At 35.1% G+C, this 27,736-nt stretch overlaps 3 protein-coding genes across 5 annotated transcripts; 1 reads left to right on the top strand and 2 right to left on the bottom strand.

Moving 5' to 3' along the window:
• Positions 1–739: 739 nt before the first annotated feature.
• On the bottom strand, positions 740–5,919 carry LOC114728752 (regulatory protein RecX). 3 transcript variants are annotated; one of them, XR_003738687.1, is made up of 7 exons: positions 5,775–5,919; positions 5,213–5,493; positions 4,062–4,206; positions 3,755–3,847; positions 3,056–3,143; positions 1,449–1,800; positions 740–1,305 (listed from the first exon to the last, which is right to left on the bottom strand). XR_003738687.1 is itself a non-coding variant. In XM_028915696.1 (6 exons), the coding sequence occupies exons 1-6, from the start codon at positions 5,852–5,854 to the stop codon at positions 1,519–1,521; spliced, it is 969 nt and encodes a 322-aa protein (XP_028771529.1). In that variant the 5' UTR covers positions 5,855–5,919; the 3' UTR covers positions 750–1,518. The 3 variants fall into 3 exon arrangements, 2 of the variants coding, with proteins under 2 accessions (XP_028771529.1, XP_028771530.1); XM_028915696.1 differs by having other exon boundaries at positions 750–1,800; XM_028915697.1 differs by having other exon boundaries at positions 750–1,800; positions 5,213–5,490; positions 5,775–5,918.
• Positions 5,920–7,305: 1,386 nt separating this feature from the next.
• On the bottom strand, positions 7,306–13,674 carry LOC114728751 (uridine kinase-like protein 3). The gene is made up of 15 exons (XM_028915695.1): positions 13,519–13,674; positions 12,468–12,628; positions 11,759–11,850; positions 11,130–11,199; positions 10,680–10,798; positions 10,175–10,271; positions 9,800–9,879; positions 9,207–9,401; positions 9,011–9,094; positions 8,856–8,916; positions 8,515–8,575; positions 8,152–8,245; positions 7,995–8,067; positions 7,774–7,856; positions 7,306–7,652 (listed from the first exon to the last, which is right to left on the bottom strand). Exons 2-15 carry the CDS (start codon positions 12,589–12,591, stop codon positions 7,470–7,472), a joined length of 1,416 nt encoding a protein of 471 aa, XP_028771528.1. The 5' UTR covers positions 12,592–12,628; positions 13,519–13,674; the 3' UTR covers positions 7,306–7,469.
• Positions 13,675–25,438: 11,764 nt separating this feature from the next.
• On the top strand, positions 25,439–26,558 carry LOC114728754 (uncharacterized). Its single transcript, XM_028915698.1, has 2 exons — positions 25,439–25,449; positions 25,530–26,558. The coding sequence occupies exon 2, from the start codon at positions 25,581–25,583 to the stop codon at positions 26,418–26,420; it is 840 nt and encodes a 279-aa protein (XP_028771531.1). The 5' UTR covers positions 25,439–25,449; positions 25,530–25,580; the 3' UTR covers positions 26,421–26,558.
• Positions 26,559–27,736: the final 1,178 nt, after the last annotated feature.

Raw genomic sequence — 27,736 nt, 5'->3', positions numbered from 1 at the left:
ATATAGCTTGCACAACGTCGGAAATTTTAAAGCAATATTAAGGAGCCATGACAACAAAGTAAGCAAAGTCACACAGGAAAAGAACAAAAACCTGTGTGTTTGTTCATTTTGTGCTTTTGGGTCCATATACTTTTTTCTCTTTTGGAGCCTCACTGTTCCAGCATTCTTATTAAAATTTCTAATTTTTAAACTGAATTATATTTCTTCTGAGTATTTTATTTATGCTTTGTCTTCATTTGTCTAGTGGAAATGGTAAAGAATGATCGATCGTCTATTGTATCCTTTTCAGCCTTCATCCCTTTTCAGGAAAGGCTGGAAAATATTATTCTGAATAATGATTTCTTCTTCTTCTTCTTTTTTTTCTTCGCATTTTCTCTATAAATTATATACGGATTTATTTCGACCATTGATTGAAAATTTGTTTGACAAAAAAAATTATATTTGCCTTACCCTATAATCATTATCATGTATTTTTTCCAAAAAAAAAAAAAATCTCCAAAGACCAGTTTCGATCAGGAAAGCACTTCAGGACAATTTTTTTTTTCTTGGGTAGGGTTCTAGTCTCCTGCCTGAGAATAAAACAACCAAAGAAAAGCAACAAGATTCAAATTATTATTGCCTACCCACTAAGATGCAATTAACACAGTAAAACTATTTTGTTTTTCGTTCTATCAAGCAAACTAATTACTCTTGATTCGTACTTGTAATTCTAAGTTAGACCAGTGTGATACTGTACAAATACCAGATCATTGAGGAGAGATAGGTATTCATCTTCACATTCATTTTTCGTTCAGCTCCAAATGCAGGAGAATTTAATTCTAGGATAAACCAGAGCACAACTATTAGATCAATGAGAAATGAAGATGACGTGAAATCCACTCATGTCCACAAATCCTCCAATTATCGTCCACATAAGGAACACAATACCAACCAATCCATATCAGAATTTTGCTGCAGGGGCTCCTCTAGTGCTCTACTTGCTGTGTGTAATTGGACAGCACTGTAGATAGTTCCTGAAGCGTAAGCACATACCGAAAATACACAGGCTAATTCTTTCCCCATCATATGAGCACAATTCTCTAGAAGAAGCAACCACTTGACTCCACAAGCCAACCGCAATTAGTTAAGTGGTTCCTGCTACTTTATCTCAGCTTCAATGTGACAGAAAGTAGGCTTCATTGTATTCGGACAGGTGCAAATATTTGTGTATTCAGATGCATCATTTCTTGAAGCGAATTGATTAAGTGAAATGTCTGCCTTTGTCGGAACAGCATTTTGTGATGAGGACTTCAACCCTATCCAAAACTGAACTCACAAGTCACAGTTCAAGGAGAAAATTTAGGTGAAATTTTTACATCTTGGTTATTACATTCTGGGATAACATTACAACACAGATGATTTTTTTCCCCCAAAAAAAGAGGTGTGATACGGAAATCAGAGAATTTTACATTGATGTTTGATCCTTCAAGAATGTAGTGGACCTAGAATGGCATGCAAAATGGATGTCTTGGTTGAGCACTATGGTGGAGCCTGCTTCTCTAATTTCTTCAGCATGAAGTTAATGACATCCCAATCAAAGCCACGGTATTGTAGCCACCGAATAACCCGTGATTTCCTTGTTTCTTTGGGTACATCATGGCTTCGGATCCACTTCTTTGAAGCCTGATCATATAAGTGATCAAGTGAATGCTTTGATAAGCCAAGACTTGACTTTTGATCCTCATCGCTTTCTTCTTCCTTGAAAACCAGTTCAACTGCCTTCTCGGCATCAGCTTGACTAACTCCCTTCTTAGATAATGCCTGGCACAAAAATTGCTCTCAATCAAGTAGTTGAAAGAAATACCTCGCTGCATGATGATAGGAAGTAAATGGAGGCAAGTGTGGGTACAACCTTCGCACCTTCCCCTTGTCTTGATGATAATGATGCTAGGCAAAGGTGGCCAGTTACAAACCATGTAGTATTTTATCTTAATATAGTAATTTCACAGAGATTGTTTGAGGACAATTTGTTGAATTTTTTGAGTAATAATAAGGTAATTATGGAAGAATTAGAGTCCTACTAGGATTGAGGATAATATTATAAATTAGGGAAGTTCTAAAAGATGAAAACTTTTTGGGTAAGCAGTATCTAACTGGCACACCAATTAGCGTTTGCCACAATGGGCTTTATCTCATTAAATTTGTATTTTTTTTTTTTGGGGGAGGGGGGGGGGAATTGGACGGATTTTCGCTATCTGTATTCAGGCCCCTCTAAACACAATCAACATATGTTTCTCCATTAATACAGGTGCGTGATTCTTTTAGACAAATGTCCAACTCCCTAATTTAAATCAAACGCCTGTAAAGCTATTATTACAGTGCTTTAATTAGGAAACTTAATGAAAATAATCATATAACAAACTGCATATATAAGTTTGGTCAAATGTTTTATTGTTGACCCTTACTTGTGAGCATCTTCCATGAATAACGAAGTAACCCCTGCCTACGCATAAGAAGTTATTAAAAGATTATTTACCTGTTAGTCAACTTTATCTATCTATTAAAGGGGGCTTTGGGTGTATATGATGAAATACGCCATATATTCTCAATAATAAGCACCTGCCTAGCTTTCTGATAAATGCCATTCCTTATATATTGCTTCCATTCTCCTGTCCTATATCATGAATATAATTCTGTGTGATACCAACATTTTATCATCTCTGCTAGTATCTGTTGTCACATATTTATAACCTTGTGCCGATGAATGCTGCACAGCTGAACTTGATAGATGCAGTCAAAATCCAGTTGAGCTTTTCTTCTAAAATACTCATCCGATTCTAAATATAAAACCCATTTTGTAATGTAAATTACATTATAAAATAGGTTTTACATTCAGGACCATAGGAAGTATAACAATTTGAACACTTTTAAGCATGCATCAAAATATTTGGCAAGATAAGATAACAACAAAGGGAAGAAATACTGATCAAGAGAAGGAAAAGAATCAACAAAGGGAAGAAATACTGATCAAGAGAAGGAAAAGAATCATCATGTAAAGAAGACAGAGGTTAGTTACCTGCTTGATTCGCCTTGGTCCCCAACTTGACGAAGACCATCTAGACCGAGAAAATGATTCCGCATACAACTTGTCATTGATCAGCCCTCTGAAACAGAAATGGATAGTACATTATCACTATAAACGCTCCACGTGCACAATAAGAAAGTGAGTGCAGATTCAAAGAGTATAAATGAACTTAAAATTTGAAAAGCACATTTGGGCACTTGTGCCAAAACAATTATACCACTCAACAACCCAAGAATCCACAGCTTCAAAATATAAATGGGAAATAAACACAATCCCCACCCAAAGGCAGGTGCTTCACACAATCATGATTCATAACTCTCATTCTTCATGCAGTACGCCTTGTTTCCCAGTTATGTTTCCCAAGAGAGCCCATTAACCATCCAAAGTGTATTGTTCATACGGAAAACATAAGATAATTGCTAGAGTTGAATTCCACGTTTTCAAAATGGTCCGTTTCCCTTTTGTTTCTGTGATTGCAGGCATCTCATATTCTAGGTATGGAAAACACATGAACTCTAGTGTAGAAGAATGTGCCGGACAGAGGCTTCTAGTCTTATCATTCATGAAGCGGACAAAATTATGGTGAAAAAACCATCTTGTAACATGTAATGCTCTCAAGTTATTTCTCATTATATGTTATCGGCTGGTGAACACCAACACTGTGGCTCTTATACTAGGTAAAGTGCATACTTGTTGAGGAATTTGTTGATCACTGCCTCCACTGCATCAGAAGAGAATCTTTTCCCAAGAAGTTTCTTTCTCAATTCAACAGTCGTGAGTGCCCTGGAGAACACATGGACAAGCATGGTTAAGAGACTAGACTAATTTTTATACAATAAATGCACAACCCCCCCCCCCCAACATGGATAATAGCTCAAACCGTTGGAAAGTCTTTTGCATTTGCTCAAAAAAATCTCCAACGGTTTATCATGATATATACAGTATAAAAATAATCTATCATCGAACAATTTATTTTCCAAAAGGAAAAGAAACTAACCTCATGGCAAGCAATTTAACTGCTGATTCCTCAACAAGAACAGTACATTTGTCAATTTTTAATAAATCTTGTTCACAAGATTTGCTTGTCTGATGAATTGTCAACTCCTCAGCAACCTCTTCAACCTCTTTCAGCTGTTCACATCCTACAATCAAAATTTAAGATGTTAAGGTCAACCTCGCTCTTCTGATCCTTTAATACTATAACATTTTTAAACATACTGCTCAATTTTACATCAGTATGCCTTCATAAAGATTTGATATGGAGAAGCTATAAAATAATATTCCTCTAGTCCTTAATATAAGACCTATTTAATTAATTTAATTAGATTAAAAAATTAGGTAAGTTATCAATTATAAGAAATATGATATGTTTTTCCTAAAACACCGTATTATCTTTCTTGATATTCTCCCTCCCTCCTTACTTGATTATGGTTGAGGGAGTATCCATAGGGATAATTTAGAAAAACTTGATAAATATGAGAAATAGGTATCATATTTAGGACCAAAATTAACTTAAAAATAAGGTCCTATATTAAGTACCGGAGGAGTACTTCAAACTAATATGGAATATAACAAGAAAATATATATAACCATAATCTTAGTTGATAAATGATACAAGCTTGTGCATATTGTACGTTTAGAGTTAGAGAAGGAACATTAGATTACCATAAGATAGCATAACACATTCAGCCCTTTCTTGCCCAATTTCTCTCAACCCGCCTTCGAAGTTAATACATTGATTTTTTTTTTTTTTCCCTTTTCAATAAAAACGACAAGCAAGAAGACGTTATGAAAAGGCAACTGCACAGAAGTTACAGAAAGAAGACAGGTAATAATATCACGAATCACAAACTGAACCCTACTGACAATACCATTTTCAAAAAAACTAAATTGAACTTTAAAAATTAGGTTCATCAAAAGCACGCTAGTGCCACAGTTTTTAGCCACTCCCGCACAATGATAAAATTGTGATCTAGCAAAAAAATTATTTTGTTAATACAAAAAATCTAAAAATCATATAGGTTTTTCCGCTTAGCTATCCTGGTTAATTTGGCACCATGGTTCCCATACATTGCGAAACTACCTCCAAAATCGTGACCTCAAACGACATATGCTACTAATATTGAAAGATGTGAAAAAGCATTTTACCTTGTCCCATGTCATCAAACAGCAAGTTATTCTGCATTTCATTGTGAATTTGTGATGCTTCACACTGACCAATTTTTCCCCGTTCAGATTCTTCGCAATCGATCTCTAGTGCGCTTATATCAGCTCGACTAAAGTAGTTACTTTTTTCCAAATTTTTCACTTGCGGAGAAGTTTCAGATAGTTTCACTTTGGAGGATGTCTTAGGAGTGTACCTAACTGGAGCCGAAGAACTATGGTCTCTACTCTTCAAGCATGTAACCTGATTCTTCCATATTGCCCTACTTTTAATAGAGGAAAAAACACAGAGATACGAATCATGCCCAAAATGATTCAGAGCAGAGACTTTTTCTGTAGGAGATTTGGTAGACAGACATGAATAAGGGAGCCACCATCAAATTAACCCGATACTACAAGTAGGAAAACAAGTTTGCACTACTTTAATACGTACAATAATCAAACACCCAAAAGATTTTCTGATATTTTGTCTCCTCGCAAACTCAACTTTTCTCAGCAGCCAAACAAAGACTAAAGAAAATTTAAAAGCAGCTAAGAAAATTCTCACCAGGGAACCGAATATACGCGACATTGAAGCTGTGATGAGATTTTGAAGCCGATTTTACCCGCGAAACTTGCCATGTTCATGCAAGCTCCCGTTATGTCAGGGACGGTTGTTCGCCAGGGCGGTCCACCCTGGTCAGTCCTTGGAGCGACACCATTCTGCTCTTCTTCTTTTTCTTTGGGTTTCCTGGTCAGCTTTTGCCTTATTCTGCTAATAGGCCCAAATAATAGCATACGGCCCAATATGTGTTTGCTCGTACAAGCTGGCCCTTTGGGTTGCATCTACCTTCGCCACGGAGAAGAAAAGTCGAAAGGCCCGATCAGCCCAGCCAAGTTAGAATTTGGGCCTATGGGCCGAGAAGAAGATTCAAGGTTGAATCATGGTCTTATTTGTGGGCCCATTGTGATAAGAAAAATCAAAAATCGAATTCATGGAAATTTGGATTCTCTTCCCCCATTTCCGTATCCTAGGAGCGTCTATATGTTACAGCGTAAAACATAATTGCAATTTTCACTCAAATAAAAATTTGTTTAATATCATTGACTAATGTTACTATGAATTAAAAAATCATACGATTCCAAAATCCAAAATATAATACTTGATCGAGGTAAAAAAAAAAAATTTATTAGATGTCGAATTTGAATAACCATTTGGAAAATGGAAGGAACGTGAAATTAAAAAAAAAAAAAAATCTTCGTCACTAGTTGCAATTAAAATTGCTGTGAATTATTTTTATTTTGCACTCATCTTCCATATTTTTCAACCCTCATCTCCACATTTTCAATGCTTACATTTTATTCTTTTCAATATAAGTATTTAAAATATCTAAGATGACAACTGAAAAAAAAAATTAAAAACTAAATACTGAAAATTAAGAATATGGATACCGAAAATATGGAAAAAATGAGTGCTGAAAAATATTAATTCAGAAAAGTTGATTTCAACCAAAAGCCATATTCTTTTTCGGAACTTTAAAATTTTAAAATCTGTCACCTTCATTGACATTGCTGAGGAATCCTTCATTAAGAATTTCCAAATTTCTTATATACCCTCAATGTAGACACGTGTGATGGGCCCCACATCCTTGACATTTGCGAGAAACTTTTAGGTAGTCCCATGTGCTATCACGTCACAAACGAACACGGGGCAAACTATACCAAAAATTATTAGATGCTCCTAAAAAAATTACTTTGATGCTTACGTGGCAAATAGGTATTGCAGAGGAGAGGCATGCTGGCATGCCTGGCTCCATTTCATACCCACAACGGCGTCGTCGAGGGGCGGAGGATAGGTAGTGGAGAGAATGAATAGAGGAGCGAAGCCAGATTATCCATCACAAATGACACTTGCATTGGATAAAGCACTAATGAGATGGTATTATAAGAGTGCCAAAAATTCTCTTTTTTGCGTTAGGCAGATTACAAATAACATCCCACATGGTGATTTGGGAGTACTTAAAAATTTCTGCGCTCCTAGAATATTCAAAAAGCAATCTTGAGTTCTTAATAGCGCAAACCAAGACAAGATTAAATTATATATATATTGATTTCTATATATAGGGTCCGGATCCACATGACATTGAGATCTTGGTGGGAAATAACTGTAAAAGAAATCTCAATAACATTAGCCAAAATTGATTTAAAACTGAAATTCAGAGCACCAATTATCCAAAAATTGCTGTGGATTTTGCACTGAGATTCAATCTTGTGAAGGGGCCACCACTTGTTGGTCATCATCATCATCTGTTCCAAAATAACGGTCCCCAAACTCACCCATGCCAGGTACAACACGAAAATCTTCATTCAAACCAAAATCAATCTCGGATGTCACAATTTTTATTCTGGGAAACTTCTTGCAGACCACATGCACACCTTGAGGTGCCTGCCAAGACAAGAACATGTAAGCAAATTGCAGTTAGAGACACCAGAAAACGGAGATGTTTTTAAATGTGTGTGTGTGTGTGTGGTGAGAGAAATAGATGAATTATGACCCAGTAACTTACTGATATGAGGTTGAGAAATATAATGTTGGACTCCGGTACACCCTTTCTGAGAAGCAAAGAAATTGCTTGAACGGCAGAATTACCTAAAGAAGAAAATATTTGAAAGTTTATGACCAAAGATGAAGAGTCCTAGAACTTAGTTGCAGTAGGTCACAGACAGTTTTTATTCTCTTTTGATATGGAAAGGAAAATTTAAACTGATAGATATGAGAATGACAAACCGGTTCCCAGGATAGGATCCAACAGCAACACATGTCTATCTGAGATATCGTTCGGCAACTTCTCATATATTAACTATCCAATCATCAAAGGATATGATGTCAGTGATTATGAAATTAAAGACACATAAGCACCAAGCACACATGCAGGTGCACAAACCTGCTGACCATTGTCACCTTCTCTATGAATAAGAATTTTACCAATCTTGATACCTTTACAGCAAGCACGTAAAGCATTTTCCATACTCTCTCCACTGAAATTAAATCAACGTTGGATAATGACGTTAGAACAGAAAGTGGTTTTTAAATATTTTGGGACAGCTAAAGGATACCTTTCCTTCAATTGTACAATATATTACTTGGGAGCCCAAATTGACAAAGATCATTCCTTTCTATTTATTCAAATATTTTGGGACAACTAAGAGGATATGCGTAAACTTATTCTTCAGAGCTGGAAGCAAGGAAGACAAAATCTGAAAATCAAATGCCCCAGTGATGTCAACTTTGGACTGGAGACTTATACCTCCTGATAACGGAGACACCACATAACCTCTTGCAAAAATCCACACCAGTATATACAGACTCTGCAGTTACGTGTTGAAGGAAAAGAATCAGTTTTCACCATAAAAAGCCAGCAGACAGTATGACAGCAGCTGATAAACAAGAAACCGTCATGTACATCCAACACAATCAATAGTAAAAGAGAGGAGAATGATGCATCACCAAGACACAGATTAATACTCATTACATTAATGGGCACTTTTCTTAACCGAACAGTATTCAGCACATTTATTCAACTAACTCCACAGCATGGAAATTAGCAAATAATACCTTTACAAGCAAGCATCGAAAAGAAAAACTTACCAGTTGGAGTTATTACTTGCTTTTCCGTAAATGGAAGATGCCCCAGGCCATGCTCAACAACCTGGTCAAGCGCAGGAATTGTGACTAATAGTCTATAAAGAAACTGTCACACCATCACAAAATTGAGAAAACAACAAATGAACCTGTATACATACCAAACGAATCAAACGGTCAGCATAAAACACAAAATCATGCTTTGTTGTCTGAGAATCACGTATCAGGGTGTGCATACCCCGTATCTGCATGGTAGAATTACCACGGTGATTCAACCTTTATAATGAAAGAGTTTGGATTTCTAGGGAAAGGAGAGTGGAATGATTAAAATGTCAATAAATAGCAAGAGTGAGGTACCTGAAAAGTTGTTTGAATGACATATAAATTAGGATATATTTTACACAAATCGTGCTGACCAAGCTTTGTCCGGATATGCTGTACGATTAAATCAATGGCCACATGATTGTCTCCTCCGCGGGGTATAATGATATCAGCATATTTCTTTGTTGGGAGAATAAAGTCATCAAAAGCCGGCTTTACAAATTTAGAATACTGCATCAGGTATAATAAAAATGTTAACTATCGAATCTGGTCAAATTATCACTAGTTTGTATAGAAGAATATATAAGGGTGACCACTATTTTCATGAGCACAAATTCCATCCTCAAGGCTTTAATTCCATAAGAAAATACACCAAGGAATTGTTTTCTGGTCAAGAAGCTTGCACTGAAACTAATCCACAGCAAAACACTGACTTTCTCACGTTTGCAAAATCTTACAACTCAGGAAACATAAGCAACATTGAAAAATATATATATATATATAGTTGCTCCTCGTTTTCTATATATATATATATATATATATATATATATATATAGAAAACGAGGAGCAACAGATGACGAAAACATGTTCATGGTAGTACAACTGGTTCAACCAATGATATTTGGTACCTGATCAAGCACTAAGCCAATATCCCGAGCCTTCTCACAGGTATCACGCCTAATTCTCCTGGCCAAACGAACATCAGCATCTGCACTGAACATTATACAATGAGTATGACATCCTAACTTAGTACTGCAACACAAAGATACTAAAACATACCAGTTTGGAAACAACTTCATTTTATATGTCAGATTATAACGAAACTAGTTATGATCCTTCATTGAAATGGTTAAGCTTGGATTTGAAATAGCCTTTGACATGGTATCATGGCCTCTAGAAGGTGCAACATACAAAAGCTAGCCTAGATATTACATACATCTACAGAAGAAATGCGAGATATTATAAATTCTACTAGTTAAATAGAAACATTAAAAATAAAGGACCTGTGTCAACAAATATCTTCATATTCATCAGCTCCCGAACACGTGGATCATGGAAAATAAGAATTCCTTCCAAAATTATAACATCTGAAGGATTCACCTGCAAAATGCATTAAGCAACATAAAATGGGAAAATAATAACTGGAATTTTGTTTCAAAAATCCTTTGCCCTCTGTTGGAGAATGCACTGTGTGAATTAGCAATAATTAGTCAGCCAAATCATCCTAACAAGAAAAACGGAGGGACCCTCCTACAACACACTTGCCAACAGGAAGGACTTGATCCCATGTAGAAGAAAGGCAGAGAAGGCTTTTTCATGCATATAACAAAGTCAAATCAAATTAGGAAACACGTCAAGTTTCTGCAGTTCATTCATCATCATGCAAAAAATATAATTCCATAGGGATGATACCAACAGATCAAAAATAGAAGGCCAACTAGCATTTAAGAAAGGGAAGAGAAGGGGGTTCAAAACTGCATGGCAAAAAAGGAAGTGCAAGAGACATACCCTTCTTGCTGGAAACACATCGCTCTTGTAACTCTTTGAGTCATAGTTCGGAATATCTACGGCTTGTCCATGCCTTAACTTGTCCATAACCCATAATAGCTTCTCAGTGTCAAAAGCATCTGATAATTTAGACAATTTTGCTTTAGAAATAATGTTGGGATTTAGAAAAGTAATAGAGCAATCATTCAAATATGCAAAGTAAAGACCAAGAATCTAATTGTTAATAAAAGAAAAATCAGAATAGATGAAAGAACTCTCTGACTAGATCTTGGAGATAGAAAATCATCACTACAGAGACATTCTATATTCATTTCAATTATCCTATATGCAATTTCTTTGGTTCTATAAATATACATAAAACCAAATAAAATTTACATCAACGTAATGCAATTATTTTTAAAAAAATAAAGTAGCAAATAATGAGAGATAAAGGAATAGAAGCTTACTGACCAGGATGGTCAAAGTTGTAATCTTGGACTCTTGTAAGTTCCTCTTCAGTCAAATTATGATAAAAAGAATCCTGTAGCATTATTAACTCATATCATTGTAAAAAATTAATTATATGTATACTAAGTAACATCAGTATAATAAGTAACATCAGCTCGCATTTTGAAACACAGTGTCCAGCTTATTTCTTGCTTCTATAGTTAAAATAATAATTTTCACATCTCGAATGATAAATCCTCATTCAATAGAAACATTGAAGATACAACCTAGGAGTGGCTACTAGTTATACAAGAATAATTCATTGATTTTTCCTACTTCAGCCATTGCTACACAACTATTTTTTTTGAGGGGGAGTAATCGTTGTCTGGTTTTAATATTAGTGAGTTAGGTGTCGCTGTTAGTTGCTCTGGTTCTTCAAATAAATAGTTAGCTATAATCAACGTTGTAACTACCGACATACACTTATCAAGATGAATAAAGTAACTAGAGAAAAGATTAGAGTGAGTAAAATAATAAGATTTGTGTTAAGAAAGCTTGAGGCTATCAAGTTCTTTCTGAGTATTATTGCCCTCAAAGATCAATAGATTTACAAATATCAAATCTCATTAGGGTATTCAAAAAGGATTCATTACCTGAGTAACAAGTACAACTCGTTGGTCATGAAGCTGCTGAATAATCATATCACAAACTGTAGTCTTCCCCGATGCAGCTCCCCCAGCAACACCTAAAAAGTAGAAAAATATGATATTTAAGCTTATTTGAAAATATCATATCTAATTATTTAGGGACAATAGAAAACATCAATGCTAACAGTGCTAACATTCATAAACAAGTTCACATCACTTTGAAAGCCAGAAGAAATAGGTAAGCTGTTATTAAGATGATAGCTTATACTAGCACGTAGAATTCTAATGTTCATTTCATGTTAATTTGCAAGTTGTCAGTAAGATGACCATGCTTTCTCCCAGCAAATATGAATCATGGTTAAGTCATTTTTACTTTCAACTACTTCAAACAATTATTTTAATGCCTTATGCTTTTCATGCATTCAAGCTGTTTTGTATAATAAAGGAAAGTGAAAGGTTCATTTGAACCAAATCCATTGAACAAAAAGCAGGGTTGGTGACATTTATCCTGTCCTCACAGAACAAGTCAATCAACTTACGAGCTCTTGCAACCCTCAGTTTATACTCTTTAGCAATAAGTCCATCAGGAGTTTTTTAAGCCTATACTTATCAGTTCGAAGGGGGGGAAAAAAAACATTAGACAAAGTAAGCACACCACCATCAAGTCCCCTGATCATTAAAACTACACTGGCAGCTTGCTGCACGGAAAACACACCTATAACGAAAGGTTGTTTATACATGTCAGCAGCTGAAGTTGTAGGTTGCTCTGCGTCAACGTTCCTCTGTGCTGAACCATTCATGTGAAGTCCAGAAAAATGAACCCCAGAGGATGACTCCATTAGATATATAGCAGATTTATAATTTATTGGCAACGACCTGGATCAATAATGGTCAATCAATACAAATAGAATAATCAAGATTAATAACACAAATATTTTGATCGTAAACTATAAGCCCCAACGTATTATCGGGTAATATCAGACAAGAAGTGTGTACATGTTGCTGCCTTTTAAAAGCGCTTCAATTTAACAGCCTACAAATTGAAATGTTTTTGCATAAAGACAATCATTTCGCTCTAAAATGTTAGTATAGTTTTTAAAGCCAAGCTAGTACAGTGCGCGGTCCAGGTTCAGATCTTACATTGAATAGTTTGGCTCACAACGGCAGGCTGTTTCTTGGCCTCACTGTTATCGCAGACCGAGACGCATGATGGAACACCCATTCTGGGTTCAGTGATCATTAAAAGGGATAATTTTCAGATCACACATGATATTAGATTCTGGTTAAATATGGGTCCTCGATTTCTGAAGCTACACCAAGAAAATCTTTGATTTTTCAGTGCAGTCCTCTCCGAACCTCTTTTTTGATGTCTTCCCAAATAACCTATAACTACACTTAACAACCCATAAATGTGATGGTATCAGCATTTGAGTCCCGGACACAACAGTCCAATGACCATTGTCTCACCATGGAAAGAACTCAAGTTATTATACAATTTACTCTTTCTCTAGTTTGATCTATAGGCTAATAAGGACGTAAGCACTACAACGTCATACGTCCTGGGTCTACCGTTTGCAGCCTTGAGATGATATGTTACATTTGATACGTAAGAACTGAGAATCCTTCCAACGTATGCTTTCCACACAATGCCTCTAGTCCCACGCACCACGTGAATGAGTATTTCACACAATAAATTAAGCACCGACAAAATAAGAAGCAAGTTCCAATCAAAACAAGAAACCAAAAGGTGAACTTCGAGCACATACTACATCATTGCACTTTGGCAGCTGAAACACGTAAGCCAGACATGGAATGGGTGCATTTAAGAGCAATGTTCATAACCACGCCCAGATCCACAGGATGAAAGGAATCAGAAAAGAAACAAACAGATTGAAACTCCGGATTCAGATCAACCAATGCACAGTAATCACCCCAAAAGAACACAAACTGAAAGAAAATGCCGATTCGAAGACAGACAAACCTGAATAACCCCGGATTGGCACGTAAAGGGGAGAGATTGGAGAAAAGAACAGAGAAGGCAAACGGTATATATTGAATTAAGGGGACTGAATAGGGCGATATATGATGATGAAGGAGGAGAAGGATGGCATGGTTGGAGCGTGTCGCTTATATAGTGAGAAGAAGAGAGAGCCTAGTGGTGGATCGGTTGGTGAATGGGCCCTAATGTTGGGGTGAAATTACGAAGATGAGCCATTTACGGTGGTTGAAAACGAAAGTTGAATCTGCAGGTCATTCTCATTCAACTCAGAAGAACAAGATTCACGTATTTTGCCAAACCCAACAAACAAAAACGAGAATCATATTTTTCTTTTCTTTTCTTTTCTTTTCTTCCTTGGAACGAAGAAGATGATGATGATATTGAAAAATGAATGGGGTGATGACATGTTCATCAGAAGTCGTACTGCTGGCCTACTGGGTTTGGATTCGCTTTTGAAATTTCTAACGTGGAGACAGATACAGCGCTTGTCACGCAATTCCGTCATCTACCTGGCACTGATTCATCTGTCGGGTCCATCCCCTTGGCACTCAATTTTCGACGTGACTTCGCAGCGCGTGAGAATTTGTCAGTAGAAATGTAAAATCTATCTACAGTGAGAGGACGATAATCAGAAGATATTTGGGTAGGAGACAAAAAAGAGCAAATATTAAAAATAGATTATTTACTTTTTAGAGCAAATTGCAAATAGAACCCCCAAATATATAAAATTACAATTTGAGATCATAAATTTGGAAAATATCAAATGAGAACCAATCTTACTTTTGCAAATATAAAATGTGGATGAAATGTCTGAAATACCTCTCAGTCAAATGACAAATTGACTATAAGAAGTAACAAGTTCACTTTAGCGAATGATAATTTGAGTAAACCAAATCACAACTTGATTGAGGGCATACCAAATGACAAGTTTACTGTAGAAAATAATAAGTTCACTTTAACGAATGATAACTTCAATAGATCAAGGAGGTGTTTGGATGAAACCAAACTATGATTTGAAGAATAGCTTCTGGAGAATAGATTCTGGAGAGAATAAATTTTGCGAAGAATAGATTTTGTGAAAAAGTGATTCTGAGAAGTAAGAGTGTTTGGATAGTTGTTATCAGAAGCACTTTTTATATATACAAATTACTAAAAAAGACATAAGTTAATATAATAATTACATAAAAAGATAGATTTTATGATATATTTTAATTTGAAGGAACAAAATTGTTAATAATATATTTTTTACCAACATAATTAATAATACATAAGATAATATAATTAATGAATAATTAATATGTGTATATATATTTATAAGATATAAGAGTAATATGTTTATAAAAAATTAATTAAGGGATGTTAAAGTCATATTATTGTTGAGATCTACTCTAACAAACACAATCATACTCTCCAATTTGAGCTAAAAACAGAATGGATTTACTTTTCCTGAAACTATCCAAAGCCATGGTTTTGGCCCAAACCATAGTTTCATATTATGGCATCAAAATTGATGTTGTTTGGATGACATTCCACTGGTTTTGCCTCCCAAACCATGGTTTTGGGAGTCACCCAAACAGGTCTCAAATCACAATTTAGCTGGGGTATTTCAGACATTTCATCCATATTTCATATTTGCAAAAGCAGGATCAGGTCCTTATTTGCTATTTTTCAAATTTAGGATCCCAAATCATAATTTTACATATTTAAGAGTTTTTGTTTGCTATTTCCTCTATTTTTTATTAGATCTGTTATTAATTGGTTCTGAATTAAATGATCGTTATTTTCTGATCAACAGAAATTTATGAAGTCTGGTTCATTAATGTTTGCCTCTCTTTTCAAGTTTTCACGTTTATTTCTGTTTTACGGTGAGGGGAACTGTGGTTCATGTGAGTGGATTTCACGCTCAAATCTACCAATCAATGATGGCAATATATCAATGCGAATATTTTATATTTGAATTTAGGGAATAGCCGCCTAGATGTTATTTGCTCCTATCATTCAATCTTACCTAATTCTAATTCTGATCCTATTTATAAAAACTAATTGACTAATTTAAAAAAATTAAAAATATAAATTAAATTATTTATTTATAATAAATATATGTTGTCTTTTTTAAAATATTTTTACTAATCAAGTATATAAATAAAATGCATAAATATAAGAGACAAAGTGGATTAGAGACTTGGAGTCTTATATTTAAAAAAAATAAAAGTTAAACAAGGTGTTATATTAAGAATCAGAGGTAGTATATTTATATATTATTTTTTAATTAAAATACTGAATACATTATAAATAAAATTAAGATATAAAAAATATTAAAATATAATATTTATATATTTATATATTATAAATAAAATTAGAATGTTAAATATAATTAAAAAAATAAGACGAGGAAGGTGAATGCTGCTTCACCATTAAATTGATCCCAAAGTAAGTCTCTTTCCAAATCGTGAATAATAAAACTTTTGTGTGAAATTATATTTTGGAAAAATAGTAAAAAAATTTAAAAATTGAAAAATTAAACATAGAGACTTATTTATAAAAATTATTATCAAAACTAATACTAATATTATAATGGCCCCTATTTATAATTTTTGTATTTTTAAGTCTTTTTAATGATTTTTTCTTATATTTTCTTGCCATGTTAAATTAGTGCCATTTTGGCATGGCAAAAATTATAAGCCCATGAAATCAAAACTCACACGAAACATAAATTGTGGATCCGCCGCACCCTAGTAAATTCAAGACGTGGGCCCACCCCACACCTGACTGCCGACCTACTAATTTCGGTTCCCAATATTCTTTCTTTACGTTTTCTCTGTGGCAAATGATGTACATATGAACATACTCTATACTCATCAAAATTGACAGAGAAGTTTGTTTTTTCTTTTTAAACATTAGATCTCAATTTCCTATAAGTGTTTTTAATGGAGGAGAATCAAAGAACTAATTTGAAAAAAAAATTCAATATATACTTGTTATAAGTAAATAACTTAATTAATTTTTTAAAAATTTTTATTTGAGTGGTGAAAATTAAACCCTATTTAAATTAAAAGAAGAGTAATAGAAATTCTCATCAGAATAAAAGCAGGTATGAAGTCAAATCCTAATTTTACTGTATATCATGATCTAATGAGGAGACAATGTTCCATAATATTCATATTTTAATATCATTATGTATATTTAAACACTTACGCTATGTTTGGTACGGGGTTTTCGGAGGGGAGGGAAGTTGCTCCCCTCCCCTTGTTTGGCTGGTATAATTTTTTAGAAGGGGAGGGGAGCTTCTCCCCTCCCCTCGTTTGGTTAAGATGTTTTTTAAAGAGGGGAGAGGTTTTTCTCCCCTCCCCTTCCCTTCTAGCCTCCCCTCCAAAAGTGGGGTTTTTTGGAGGGGAGACGAGAGATGATATTTTAATTCCTTATATGCCCTTTTGATTTGTTAACTTCTAATCAGTCATAAACATTTTTACATAAGAGAGTTTTTTTGAGCATCTAATAAGAGGTTATTAAGATAATTATCTCCAAAATTAGTAAGCATTTGTAAACTTTTTTTCTCTTCTTCTAATTCTAAGAGGCCGTTGGTATTTTCTCTGATTGAAATCTATCACTTGTGAGTTTTTGTCTTGATATTCTATAAGTGTATGACTGTATCTTGTAAATCAAAATTAGTGAATTGTATTATATATATAGTTATATCTTAACAAAATAAAAAGTGAAAAAATTAATTTAAATTTTATGAGGCTAAAGTAGTCAATTTTTTATTAGAACAAAATAAGGTATTATTAAAATTGCTCCCTCCCTTCCCCTCCAATCAATCCAAACAGGAGATCATTGAAATCCCTCCCCTCCCCTCCCCCTCCCTCCCCTCCCCTTTGTAGCTACCCTCCCCTTTCTTCCCTCCCCTTCCTTTGATTAAAATCCCTCCCCTCCCTTCCCTCCGTCGAGCCAAACATAGTGTAAAGCTATTCCTTTTTAAATTCATATTACCTTAATATAATACTCCTCTGGTCCTTAATATAAGATACATTTAACTAATTTGATTAGATTAGGAGAGTTAGGTAAGTTAGTTAATTATAAGAAATGTAATACATTTTTCTTAAAACACCATAATCGTCTTTTTTAATATCCATTTTCCTTTTTTTACTTGATTATGGTTGAGGAAGTATCTATAGGGGTAATTTAGAGAAAACTGATAAATATAAGAAATGAATCTTATATTTAGAACTAAGGCTGCGTTTGGATGCACCTCCAAACCATGGTTTGGAGGCCCAAACCATGGTTTGGATAAAATGCCATCCAAACACCCTGTCCAGAAGCCCAAACCGTGGTTCAAGCTGAAACCATGGTTTCAACCGGTGAAACCATGGTTCTACGAAAATCAAAAAAAGTCACTTCTGGAAACCGAATGGAAGGGGGCAACGGTCATACCAATAATACCCCACACACATTCGCGAATCTCACACCCAGCAGCCACAGTCATCCTTCTCTCTCGCTGGCCGACTCCGATTTCTCTGATAAACCATTCGCGAATCTCACACCCAGCTCGACTCTTCGGCCGGCTCATCCATCGGGTCGCCTGTTCGCCGGCTCGCGTCTTCGCCTTGTCGTCACCATCAGCTCGCTTCTTCGCCGTCGGTGCTCTGAGTTTCTTCACCGGTGAGATCATCTTGGGCTGGTGAAAACAGGGGCTGGTTGTGTGTTTCTCGGCGCTCCAAAACAAGATCAAGCGTTGGGTTGTCCGATCCGTCCATCCTCCATTTCGAAAGCTTCGTTCTTCAGCTCGCCCGGTCAGGTCGCTGGTTAGCTCGAATCTGGTTAGCTCAGGTTAGCTCTTTCCGGCTTTTGTTCAGTCATGCATTTTTCCCATTCGCAATCGGCATGTTGTTCAAATTTTGTTCGCCGTGTGTTCTGGTTCGGTCCCTCTGAATTGTTTGGTTCTGGTCGGTCCCTCTGATTTTGCACCGCCGTGTGGTTCTGGTTTGGTCCCTCTGAAATTTGTTCACCGTCTGGTTGTGGTTCGGTCCCTCCTCTGATTTTTGCACCGCCGTGAACTTGTGGTTCGGTCCCTCCTCTGATTTTTGCACCGCCGTGTGGAACCAGAGGTTCGGTCCGTCTTGTTCGCCGTGTAGCTCTCCTGTGTTAAAATTTAGAACCGTGGCTAGTATATTTGCAGCGTGGTATATTGATTTTTGGAATGATTTTAATTTGTTCAACCGGCATGTTATTCGAAGGCATGAGATAATTATTGCTTGCTTTGGTTTCATAGTAGTTTGATTTTATGAAACGAAGGGGGAACAGATCAGATGCTGGTAATTGATATTTGATAAACATTTTCCTGGCAAATTTCCCTGCGGATCGAAGCTGGACTCATCAATGTCTGGTTGTAGAGGCAGTGATGTATGTGGTGATATTTTTTTATAGACGAGAAAGGCTGTCAATTGAATCCTACTGGATATATATGCAAGTTATTTTTCCTCTTGTTGCCTGGCGTGGGAGCTTTTTTTTTCTGTCCAGATTTTCCTCCCGGAGAAGAAGCCTGTGAAGTCAAACAATGTATTGGGAATTTTTTTTCCCCTTAGATAGTACTTTAATTAAATTAATTATCATGTAAATGTGTTGATCTGATTTGGAAAGAGATAGGAAATGTGTTGTCCTGTACTGTTGTATTAAGGATTTTGATAGACTTATGGCTAACTTTTGAGAGTGAGGAAAAATGGAATCATAACTCAAATCCATGTATATATTGAAGGAAGTGATTTGTATTTTGGTCAGAAGTTTATGCTACTAGTTTTTTTTGTACTTTCGGTTGACAAATCTGATAAGAATATAATTTTAAACAAATATTATGAAAAGCTGCTACAATATGTTAATTTTTTAAAACAATTATGTGCTTTATATATTAGTACGTTCATCATGAACATTTGTATTAATTATGTATATGAACGAATTTTTTTAAATACATTGGTAATACATAGTTATTTCAAAGGTTAAGTACAATATGATTTATGGTACATGATGGTTCAAAAATGGTTTTTCTTATTATTTTCTCATCCAATCGTCTTTCAACAAAAGTTAAGAAAAATAAAAAGTATATATAATAATTTAGTTAGTTTTGATGTTTTAAAAGTTAGTATTTTGAAGCAAAAACAGATAATGAAATTTGAAATAGGAGGGAGGTGTATATTTTCCAGCCATGTCAAATTAGAAATTTCTTATGTTTGTTAATTTTTATCGCGCTTGGTTTGGTAGGATGAAGGAATTGAGATTTGAAGATGTGGTCAACTTTTTCACTTATTACAGTAGATAATATGATTTTTGTTACTTCATATGATTTTGGGTTGATTAACTTGTGATGACTGAAGAGGTGTAATTGTGCTATAGCATAATGGGTAAGGATACGGTGAAAGCTTCCTGGGATGTAAGAACCACAAAAGTGTTTATTGACCTGTGCATTGAACTTGTGCAACAAGGAGAAAGAAGAGGTACAAGCTTAACAAAGAAAGCTTGGGATATTCTTCGTGATAAGTTTACTGCCAAAACTGGGAGAGTGTACGAAAAACAGCAATTTAAGAACAAATATGATTCCTTGCGAAAAGAGTGGCAGACATGGGATAGGCTGCTTCGCGAGACAGGATTGGGATGGGATACTGAAAGGAATACTGTCAGTGCAACTGATGATTGGTGGGAGAGGAAAATAAGGGTAATTATTGAACCTTTTGATCTTACATTTTCTTGCCTGTTAATGTTTTGTGCATATTTACTGTTTTTTTGAATATTTTATGATATTATTGATGTATAATGTGCAGGAAGTTCCAAACTACGAAAAATTTAGAGATAGAGGACTTCAATTTAGGGATCAATTAACTCAACTGTTTGGGAGTGTGGCTGCAACTGGACCACAAGCATGGGCACCTTCTTCCATGACACTTCCAAGTGAAGGAACACCGAATGAAGATTTGGAAGAAGGGTCCGGAGATAGTGATGAAATTTTAGGTGCACCAACTGGTATAAGTGGGGAATTTAACACAGTGAACTTCAATGATAATAGTGGAGGTAGTGGAGGCAACACTGAATTGAGGCAGGATACCAGTGGTGGGGGTACAAGCAGAGGTAGGAGTCGACCTAGTAGCTCACTGGGGGTCAGAAGGAAGAGTGAAGTCAAGAAGAAACGCACATCTCCCTCTATGAAAATAGCGGATGCAATTAGCAAGATTGCTGAAACAAATACTTCTGAGGCCGAGCGTGGAAATGAGGTCATTTCACGAGCAGAAGCTAGAAGGTTGGAAGAAGAAGCGCGTGCTTATGAGGTTTCAATTAGGGGAGTCCTGTCTCACCTGAAAACAGTTCCTGAAGTTGTCAGTGATCCTGATTTCTTTAGACGGTGCACACAACTCCTTATGGAACGGCAGGATGCACGAGAAATGTATGCAGCTCTGAAGGATCAGAAGGAACAGCTTCTACTCATTTTAGAGCATTTTACTAGGGATTTATGACTTGTTTATTATATTAGACAGTTCCATATGTGTATGTTTTATGTGACCAGTGGATTGTTATATGAATCAGACAACTCTGTAACTTTTATAAATGTTTCGTAATTTCTACGTAGGAATTCTAAACTTTATGTGTATGTGCACAGGATAAAACGAATATGGATGATGAAATTAAACATGTGGAAGAGCATGCTAAGGGACGGAAAAAAAGAGTTAACAAAGTTGCAGCATTGGTTGGTGCATACGCTACTTTGAACTTGTGTAAAGAGCCTCGGCATACAAGTGCTTATACAGGCTGCATATGGGTAAGGGATGTTTTAGATGGCAACTCCAGTCGTTGTTATAACATGTTTAGGATGGAACGGGATGTGTTCTTAAGTCTGGTGGAACAATTGCAACAACATGGTCTAAAAGAAACTAAAAATATAGGGATACATGAATCAGTTGCAATGTTTTTACATACCGTTGGGCATGCACTTAGTAGCAGAATGCAGCAAGAAAGATTTCAACATTCAGGGGAGACAATTAGCAGACACTTTCATAATGTCCTAATGGCATGCTGTAGACTTGCCATGTCTAATATCAAACCAAAAGATCCAACATTCCGGCATGTTCATACAAAAATTCGGTTTGGTAAATACTGGCCTTTTTTTAAACATGCTATTGGAGCAATTGATGGCACACATGTTTCCTGCGTTGTCAGTGCAACAGATCAAACTAAATTTATCTCTAGGAAAGGAACAGTGTCACAAAATGTCATGGCGGTTTGTGATTGGGACATGTGTTTTACTTTTGTCTTGGCCGGATGGGAAGGTAGCGCACATGATGCTCGGATATTTGATCATGCCCTCACAACTCCTTCAATGAACTTTCCCCATCCACCTGAAGGTATTTTTTTATTTCCTATATTTTTTTTATATTTAGCTTAACAATAGAAACATAATTTACAATAATTTCATTTTTTATATAGGAAAATATTATTTGGTGGATGCTGGATACCCAACACCGAATGGATATCTCGGCCCATACAGACGGGAGCGTTACCATTTGCCTGATTTTCGAAGGACATCTGGGTTTGAAAATGACAATGAAATCTTTAATTATTTCCATTCAAGTTTAAGGAGTACAATTGAAAGAACTTTCGGAGTTTGGAAAAAAAAGTTCGCAATCTTACAAAACATGCCATCTTATGATTTTGAAACACAAGTTAAAATCGTTTGTGCAACGATGGCTATACATAATTTTATTAGAACGACATCTATTACTGATCCTGGATTCGTTCAGTTAGAAGAAGAAGGTACTTATGCAGAAGATGATGATGATGGGGTTAGATTTTCACGTATACATTCATCAATTCAATCTTCATCTTACATGGCTCAGGTTCGTGACAGCATAAGAGACGAACTTGTTAATTCAATACGAGGATAGTAGTCATGTCTTATTTATTTCCTTTTATCATAGATTGTAATATGTAGTTAAAAACAAAACCTATTACAAATGCTTTGTATCGATGCATCATCTTAATGATTATGACACTTCTTTATTTATATTTCTCTTATTAATATTATGCCTTATATTCTCAAGCTAATTATTACTTACTTGAATAATTAATAATTATTTTAAGACGTGTTTATTCTATTTTGCAACAAAATAATTCATCTTCTCTAAAAATATTTTTCACTCTTATATTTTATGAATATATATGTGTGGTGACAATTAATTAATTAATTGTATTAAACATCAGAGGTTATTATACATGTAGTATGTTATTACAAAAAGTAGTTATGAAAAAATGTTATGGGATTTCACGTTTACAATCTTTAAACAAAATTAATATTTGTCTGTTATAAAAAAAATCATTTTTCTATAAACATATTTAATATTATGTTTTATAAATATATGTACACATATTAATTATGTATTAATTATATTATCTTATATATTATTAATTATGTTAGTAAAAATTATTTCATTAACAATTTTATTTCTTCAAATCAAAATAAATCATAAAATCTATCCATTATATAATTATCATATTAACTTATACCCTTTTTGGTCATTTCCACATGTCAAAAGCACTTCTGGTAATAACTATCCAAACACTCTCACTTCTCAGAATCACTTTTTCTCAGAATCTATTCTCCACAGAATCTATTCTCCACAGAATCTATTCTCCAGAATCACTTTTCCAAACCACGGTTTGAAGTCATCCAAACACACCCTAAAACCAACTCAACAATTAAGTCCTATATTAAGGACCGGAGGAGCATCTTTTTTGTCATCATTTATTCAATGCTAATATAAGAAATTCACCCATCTGAAAAATCAAATCCACGGCCTTACATTTAAGAAATACTTAAATAAGTATTCAGCTGTCATTGAGTCAAAAATTCTTGAGCAGCCTTCTTGTTCTGTTAGCCCCTATTTCTTTCATAAATAAATGACCATACAAAATGATAGGAGGAAAAATTTACGTTGAAAACAAAAAATTAAGGTCACAACCTTATGAAGCTAAAAACAAAGTTGATGTGAGAATTTATAAACAGTGAGCGGTTCATATGATTTCTTGCATACTTTAATAAAACCATGGAGAGAAAAATGACAATATTATTTTCTCTACGTACGGAAAGAAGATTAAAATCTAATAAAGTAAAAGATTCACAGCATTTCAATTTAGTAAATAATTTTAGCTTTTTTTTAATTAATAATGCCAACTCATTGGTTTTCAATACATCATACCAAATTCTAACTAAATGCAAATCAATCTAAAATAGAAAAGGACGTTTTGGTGTTTATTAACATCAATATGCTATGGAAAGTTATGGAACCATTGAGGGTGGACAATTTCCATCACATAGGTACAGCTAACCATGCAATGATGGCAAACTGAGTCAGCAATTAATTAAAGTCTTAATCCAAGCACAAAACGTAATTTCTATGATAGTTTTACTTTATTGTCAGTCATTTATTTGTATATTTATGCAGCTACTATCATCCATCCAAAAAAGTCCCAGGTCAAAAAAATCCACCCAAAAATTATCCACACCAAAAATATATAGTTTTTGTTTGGTGTGCCTCCAATTTTCCCCCTTAAAAATTCTTTATTTAATTTATAAATATTAAACAGATTAGGTAAGTTGATTATTTATTATTATGATATAAAAATATATTATTTTCTTTAAAATACATATCTTATGAGAAAAAATAATAAGTTATGAAATTAATCAAAACAATTCAAAAAATATTAATAAGAAAAACAAACAAAAATAGAGTTTAATAATTAGGACGAAAACAGATACTTTAACTAAAATTTATATTTAGTTATTTTGAGTTAAGCAGGTAGGCTCATCCTATTTATTTAGTTATAATGTCTTTGGGGGTGTTTGGATAAAAACAAAACTATTGTTTTAAAAGGGTTTTTACAGTATGCGAAGTAAATATGTGAAGGAATTTGTCTTGATTTACAGAAAAGTACTTTTGAGAAGTGTTTTTGAGATTATCCAAACACCTCCTTAGTTAAATTATGATTATTTCATAACCAACGGTCAGGTGGCTATTACAATTATAAATGCTTCAAAATCAACAGCAATCAATTATTTTATGTATAATCTTTTAAATAGACACATACGTATGCCATTTGGTTGTGATAATAAGCAGTGGCAAAAAGCTTTGTTTAGAAAAATATTTATGAAAGCATCACAAAATCAGCCCCTCAACTATTTTTGGTCGTTGTCTAAACTTCTCTTATCCAAATCGTGACACTTACTATAAATGGAAGCAAAAAAAAGCAGGATCTTGCTCTGACATTGCTCCACTTAACCACAAAAACCACATATTTTCATTTTTCAAATTGTAATCTAATCTATTAATAGGCTATAAGTGACTGAATTTCAACTCTCCCCTCTCAACGCCTCATTAAACAAACATTTCCGGGTAATCTTTCATTTCTAGCTCCTTTCTCAGGGTATGTGATTATTGTGATCCCTTTCTAACTTTTCTCACATGGCTGTCCATTCAACATCTGATTAAGAACCACATTTGGGGCCATATTCCATTGTTGTGTAAGTCTTCAAGAACAGCAAAATTCAGAAGCTTGTTGCCTTGTTCATCAAAGCGTATATACGTTTACCTTGCCAACAAGATGGTTGGAATCATACAGCTTCCCAGGTTTAGCAAACTAAAGATGGTTAATCGTCATTTTGTTCAAGGTAGCATATTGGGGTTCGTGTATTCGGTCTCTTTTTTTAATGAACACCATCAAATTCAAATTCAAATGTAAATCCTATAGTCATATATTTGCAGGAAGGCTCAGTTCAAGGTTAACCAAATAGTGTAGTCAATGGCTAGGAATTTTGCAGAAGCTGTGCCTTTACCTGCTAAAGAACAGCATTCTATTACGTTTGTGTATAAGACAAGACTACCTCAGACATGTCAAAGTGTGATGGTGACATGGAGCAAGGACCTCGCCGACCATTCTCTCTGCATAAGTGTTGAAAACTCATCACAACAAAACGCGTACAATTGCAAGATTGACTCAATATTCAAGCAAAGTTGGGGGAAAAAGGGCCTGAAAACCTTGGAAATACAAGGGAATCGAGTGGACATATTCTGGGATTTCCGGCACGCGAAATTCACCTCATACCCACGACCTCGTTCAGATTACTACGTTATCTTGGTGCACAGAAAGGAGACGCTTTTGTTCCTAGGAGACTTAGAGAAAGAAGCCTATGAAAGAACCAGGTCAAGACCATGCTCAGAAGAGGCTGTTCTATTGTACAAGAAGGAGATCGTGTATGGGAAGAAGATGTTCTGCACGAAAGCGATGATTGAAGAAGGCAAAACAGAGCATGACATTGTGATAGAGACATCGCTTTCTGGGCCTGAAGATCCCGAGATGTGGGTGAGCATAGATGGAATCGTCGCCACGAGGATCATGAACCTAAATTGGAGGTTCAGAGGGAACGAGACGGTGATCGTGAACAACTTGCCGGTGCATATATTGTGGGACGTGCATGATTGGTTGTTCAATGGTTCAGGGCATGGCTTGTTCATCTTCAAGCCAGGGTCTTTGGAATCTGCAGAGGATGATTCTGATAGTGGTGATAGAGATTGTTGTCCTGAAGATAGTCCAACTTCTGAAGGTTGTTGCCATTTTCTGTATGCTTGGAACACTAACTAGTGACATTAATTGATGATTAGTTAGCTTTGTACTGAGATGCTTTTTAGCAACAATGCTTTTTAGCAGCATTGTGAAGCATCCCAAATTCAGAATGAAATGTAGAATACATTACTGTTTGGTGACCGGGACAAGGTAAATTGCTTTCTAACAACTTTCAATATCATAACATTTGTCATTTGAGGTCATGGTTTCAGAGATAGACAGATAGACGTGCTTTTTCATCGTTCAGTGCATGGGAACCATGTCGCCAATTTAACCGAGTGGAAAACCAATATGATTTTGAGAATGCCAATTGAGATTGAGCTTTTGTTTTAACAACAAAATTTTTTTTACAAGATGACAATTTTATCATTGTGCAGGACAGGTTAAAAAATGTAACACCAGCGTTCTTTTGATGAACATAATCTTTTAAGTTCAATTTAGTTTGTCTAAAAATGGTATTGTCAAGGGCTTCAGTTTGTGATTCGTGATATTATTACTTGTCCTTCTTCTGTGACTTCTGTGCAGTTATATTTTCGTAATGTCTCCTTGCTTATCGTTCTCACTGAAAAGAAGAAATCAATGTATTAAATTCAAAGAAGAGAAATGAGGCAAGAAAGGACGAAAACTATTATGTTATCTTACGGCAATCCTTCTCTAGGTCCAATCTAAACTTGCCATATGCACAACTTTGTATCAGCTACCAGCTAAAATTATGGATCTACGTACGTTGTCTTTTTATGTTCCATAATCCATATTAGCTCTGAAGTATTATTTTGTTGCTTCATGTCAAATTCTAACAAAGGCATACTGATGACAAATCAAGCAGTACGTTTAACAATGAAGTATTCAAGGATCATAGGAGCGAAGTTGACCTTAACATCTTAAATGTTGAGCATAGATTGTGCAAAGGTGGAAGAGGCTGCTGAAAAGTGGACAATTCATCATGCTGCAGCAAATTTTATTTGGTTCTTGGTTCTTTGTATGTAGCATAAAGATTTTGTTTAATCTAGCATGTCTAAAGAGTGATTTTCTGTGTCCAGTCAGATAGCTCTTTCATATACTCTGTGTGCGCGAGTGAAACAGTGTACTTGAACATGCGATGTGCGAGGTGAAGGCAAATCACTTTCACCATCAAGCCGCGTGATCTATGGGCAATTCTTTGATGTATCCCTTTAATCATCTCCGGGAAATTTTTCTTCACAGTATAGGAACCAAAGCCGTGTAACTTATGGTACTTGAGATATATGCTTTGCTTTTGATGATATTGATTGCAGCAAATGCATGCTTTTCACTTTAGGCTTTAGGTTACTGCTTTCTATCAGTTTAAATTTTCC

Source organism: Neltuma alba, unplaced genomic scaffold, assembly GCF_004799145.2.
Source record: "Neltuma alba isolate B1F8T4 unplaced genomic scaffold, ASM479914v2 tig00012567_pilon, whole genome shotgun sequence".
NCBI lineage: Eukaryota > Viridiplantae > Streptophyta > Magnoliopsida > Fabales > Fabaceae > Neltuma > Neltuma alba.
Note: the sequence above shows the minus strand (reverse complement) of the source record. Positions and strands in the feature narration are given on the sequence as shown.

Coding starts and splice junctions, on each gene's coding strand:
- LOC114728751 (XM_028915695.1), bottom strand. CDS start 12,591: ATGGAGTCATCCTCTGGGGTTCATTTTTCTGGACTTCACATGAATGGT. Junction 8,917..9,010: donor CTGACCGTTTGATTCGTTTG/GTATGTATACAG, acceptor GCGCTTGACCAG/GTTGTTGAGCATGGCCTGGG. Junction 7,653..7,773: donor TATTTCTCAACCTCATATCA/GTAAGTTACTGG, acceptor TTGTCTTGGCAG/GCACCTCAAGGTGTGCATGT.
- LOC114728754 (XM_028915698.1), top strand. CDS start 25,581: ATGGCTAGGAATTTTGCAGAAGCTGTGCCTTTACCTGCTAAAGAACAG.
- LOC114728752 (XM_028915696.1), bottom strand. CDS start 5,854: ATGAACATGGCAAGTTTCGCGGGTAAAATCGGCTTCAAAATCTCATCA. Junction 5,494..5,774: donor CGCGTATATTCGGTTCCCTG/GTGAGAATTTTC, acceptor CTCTATTAAAAG/TAGGGCAATATGGAAGAATC. Junction 4,207..5,212: donor GTTTGATGACATGGGACAAG/GTAAAATGCTTT, acceptor TTTTGATTGTAG/GATGTGAACAGCTGAAAGAG.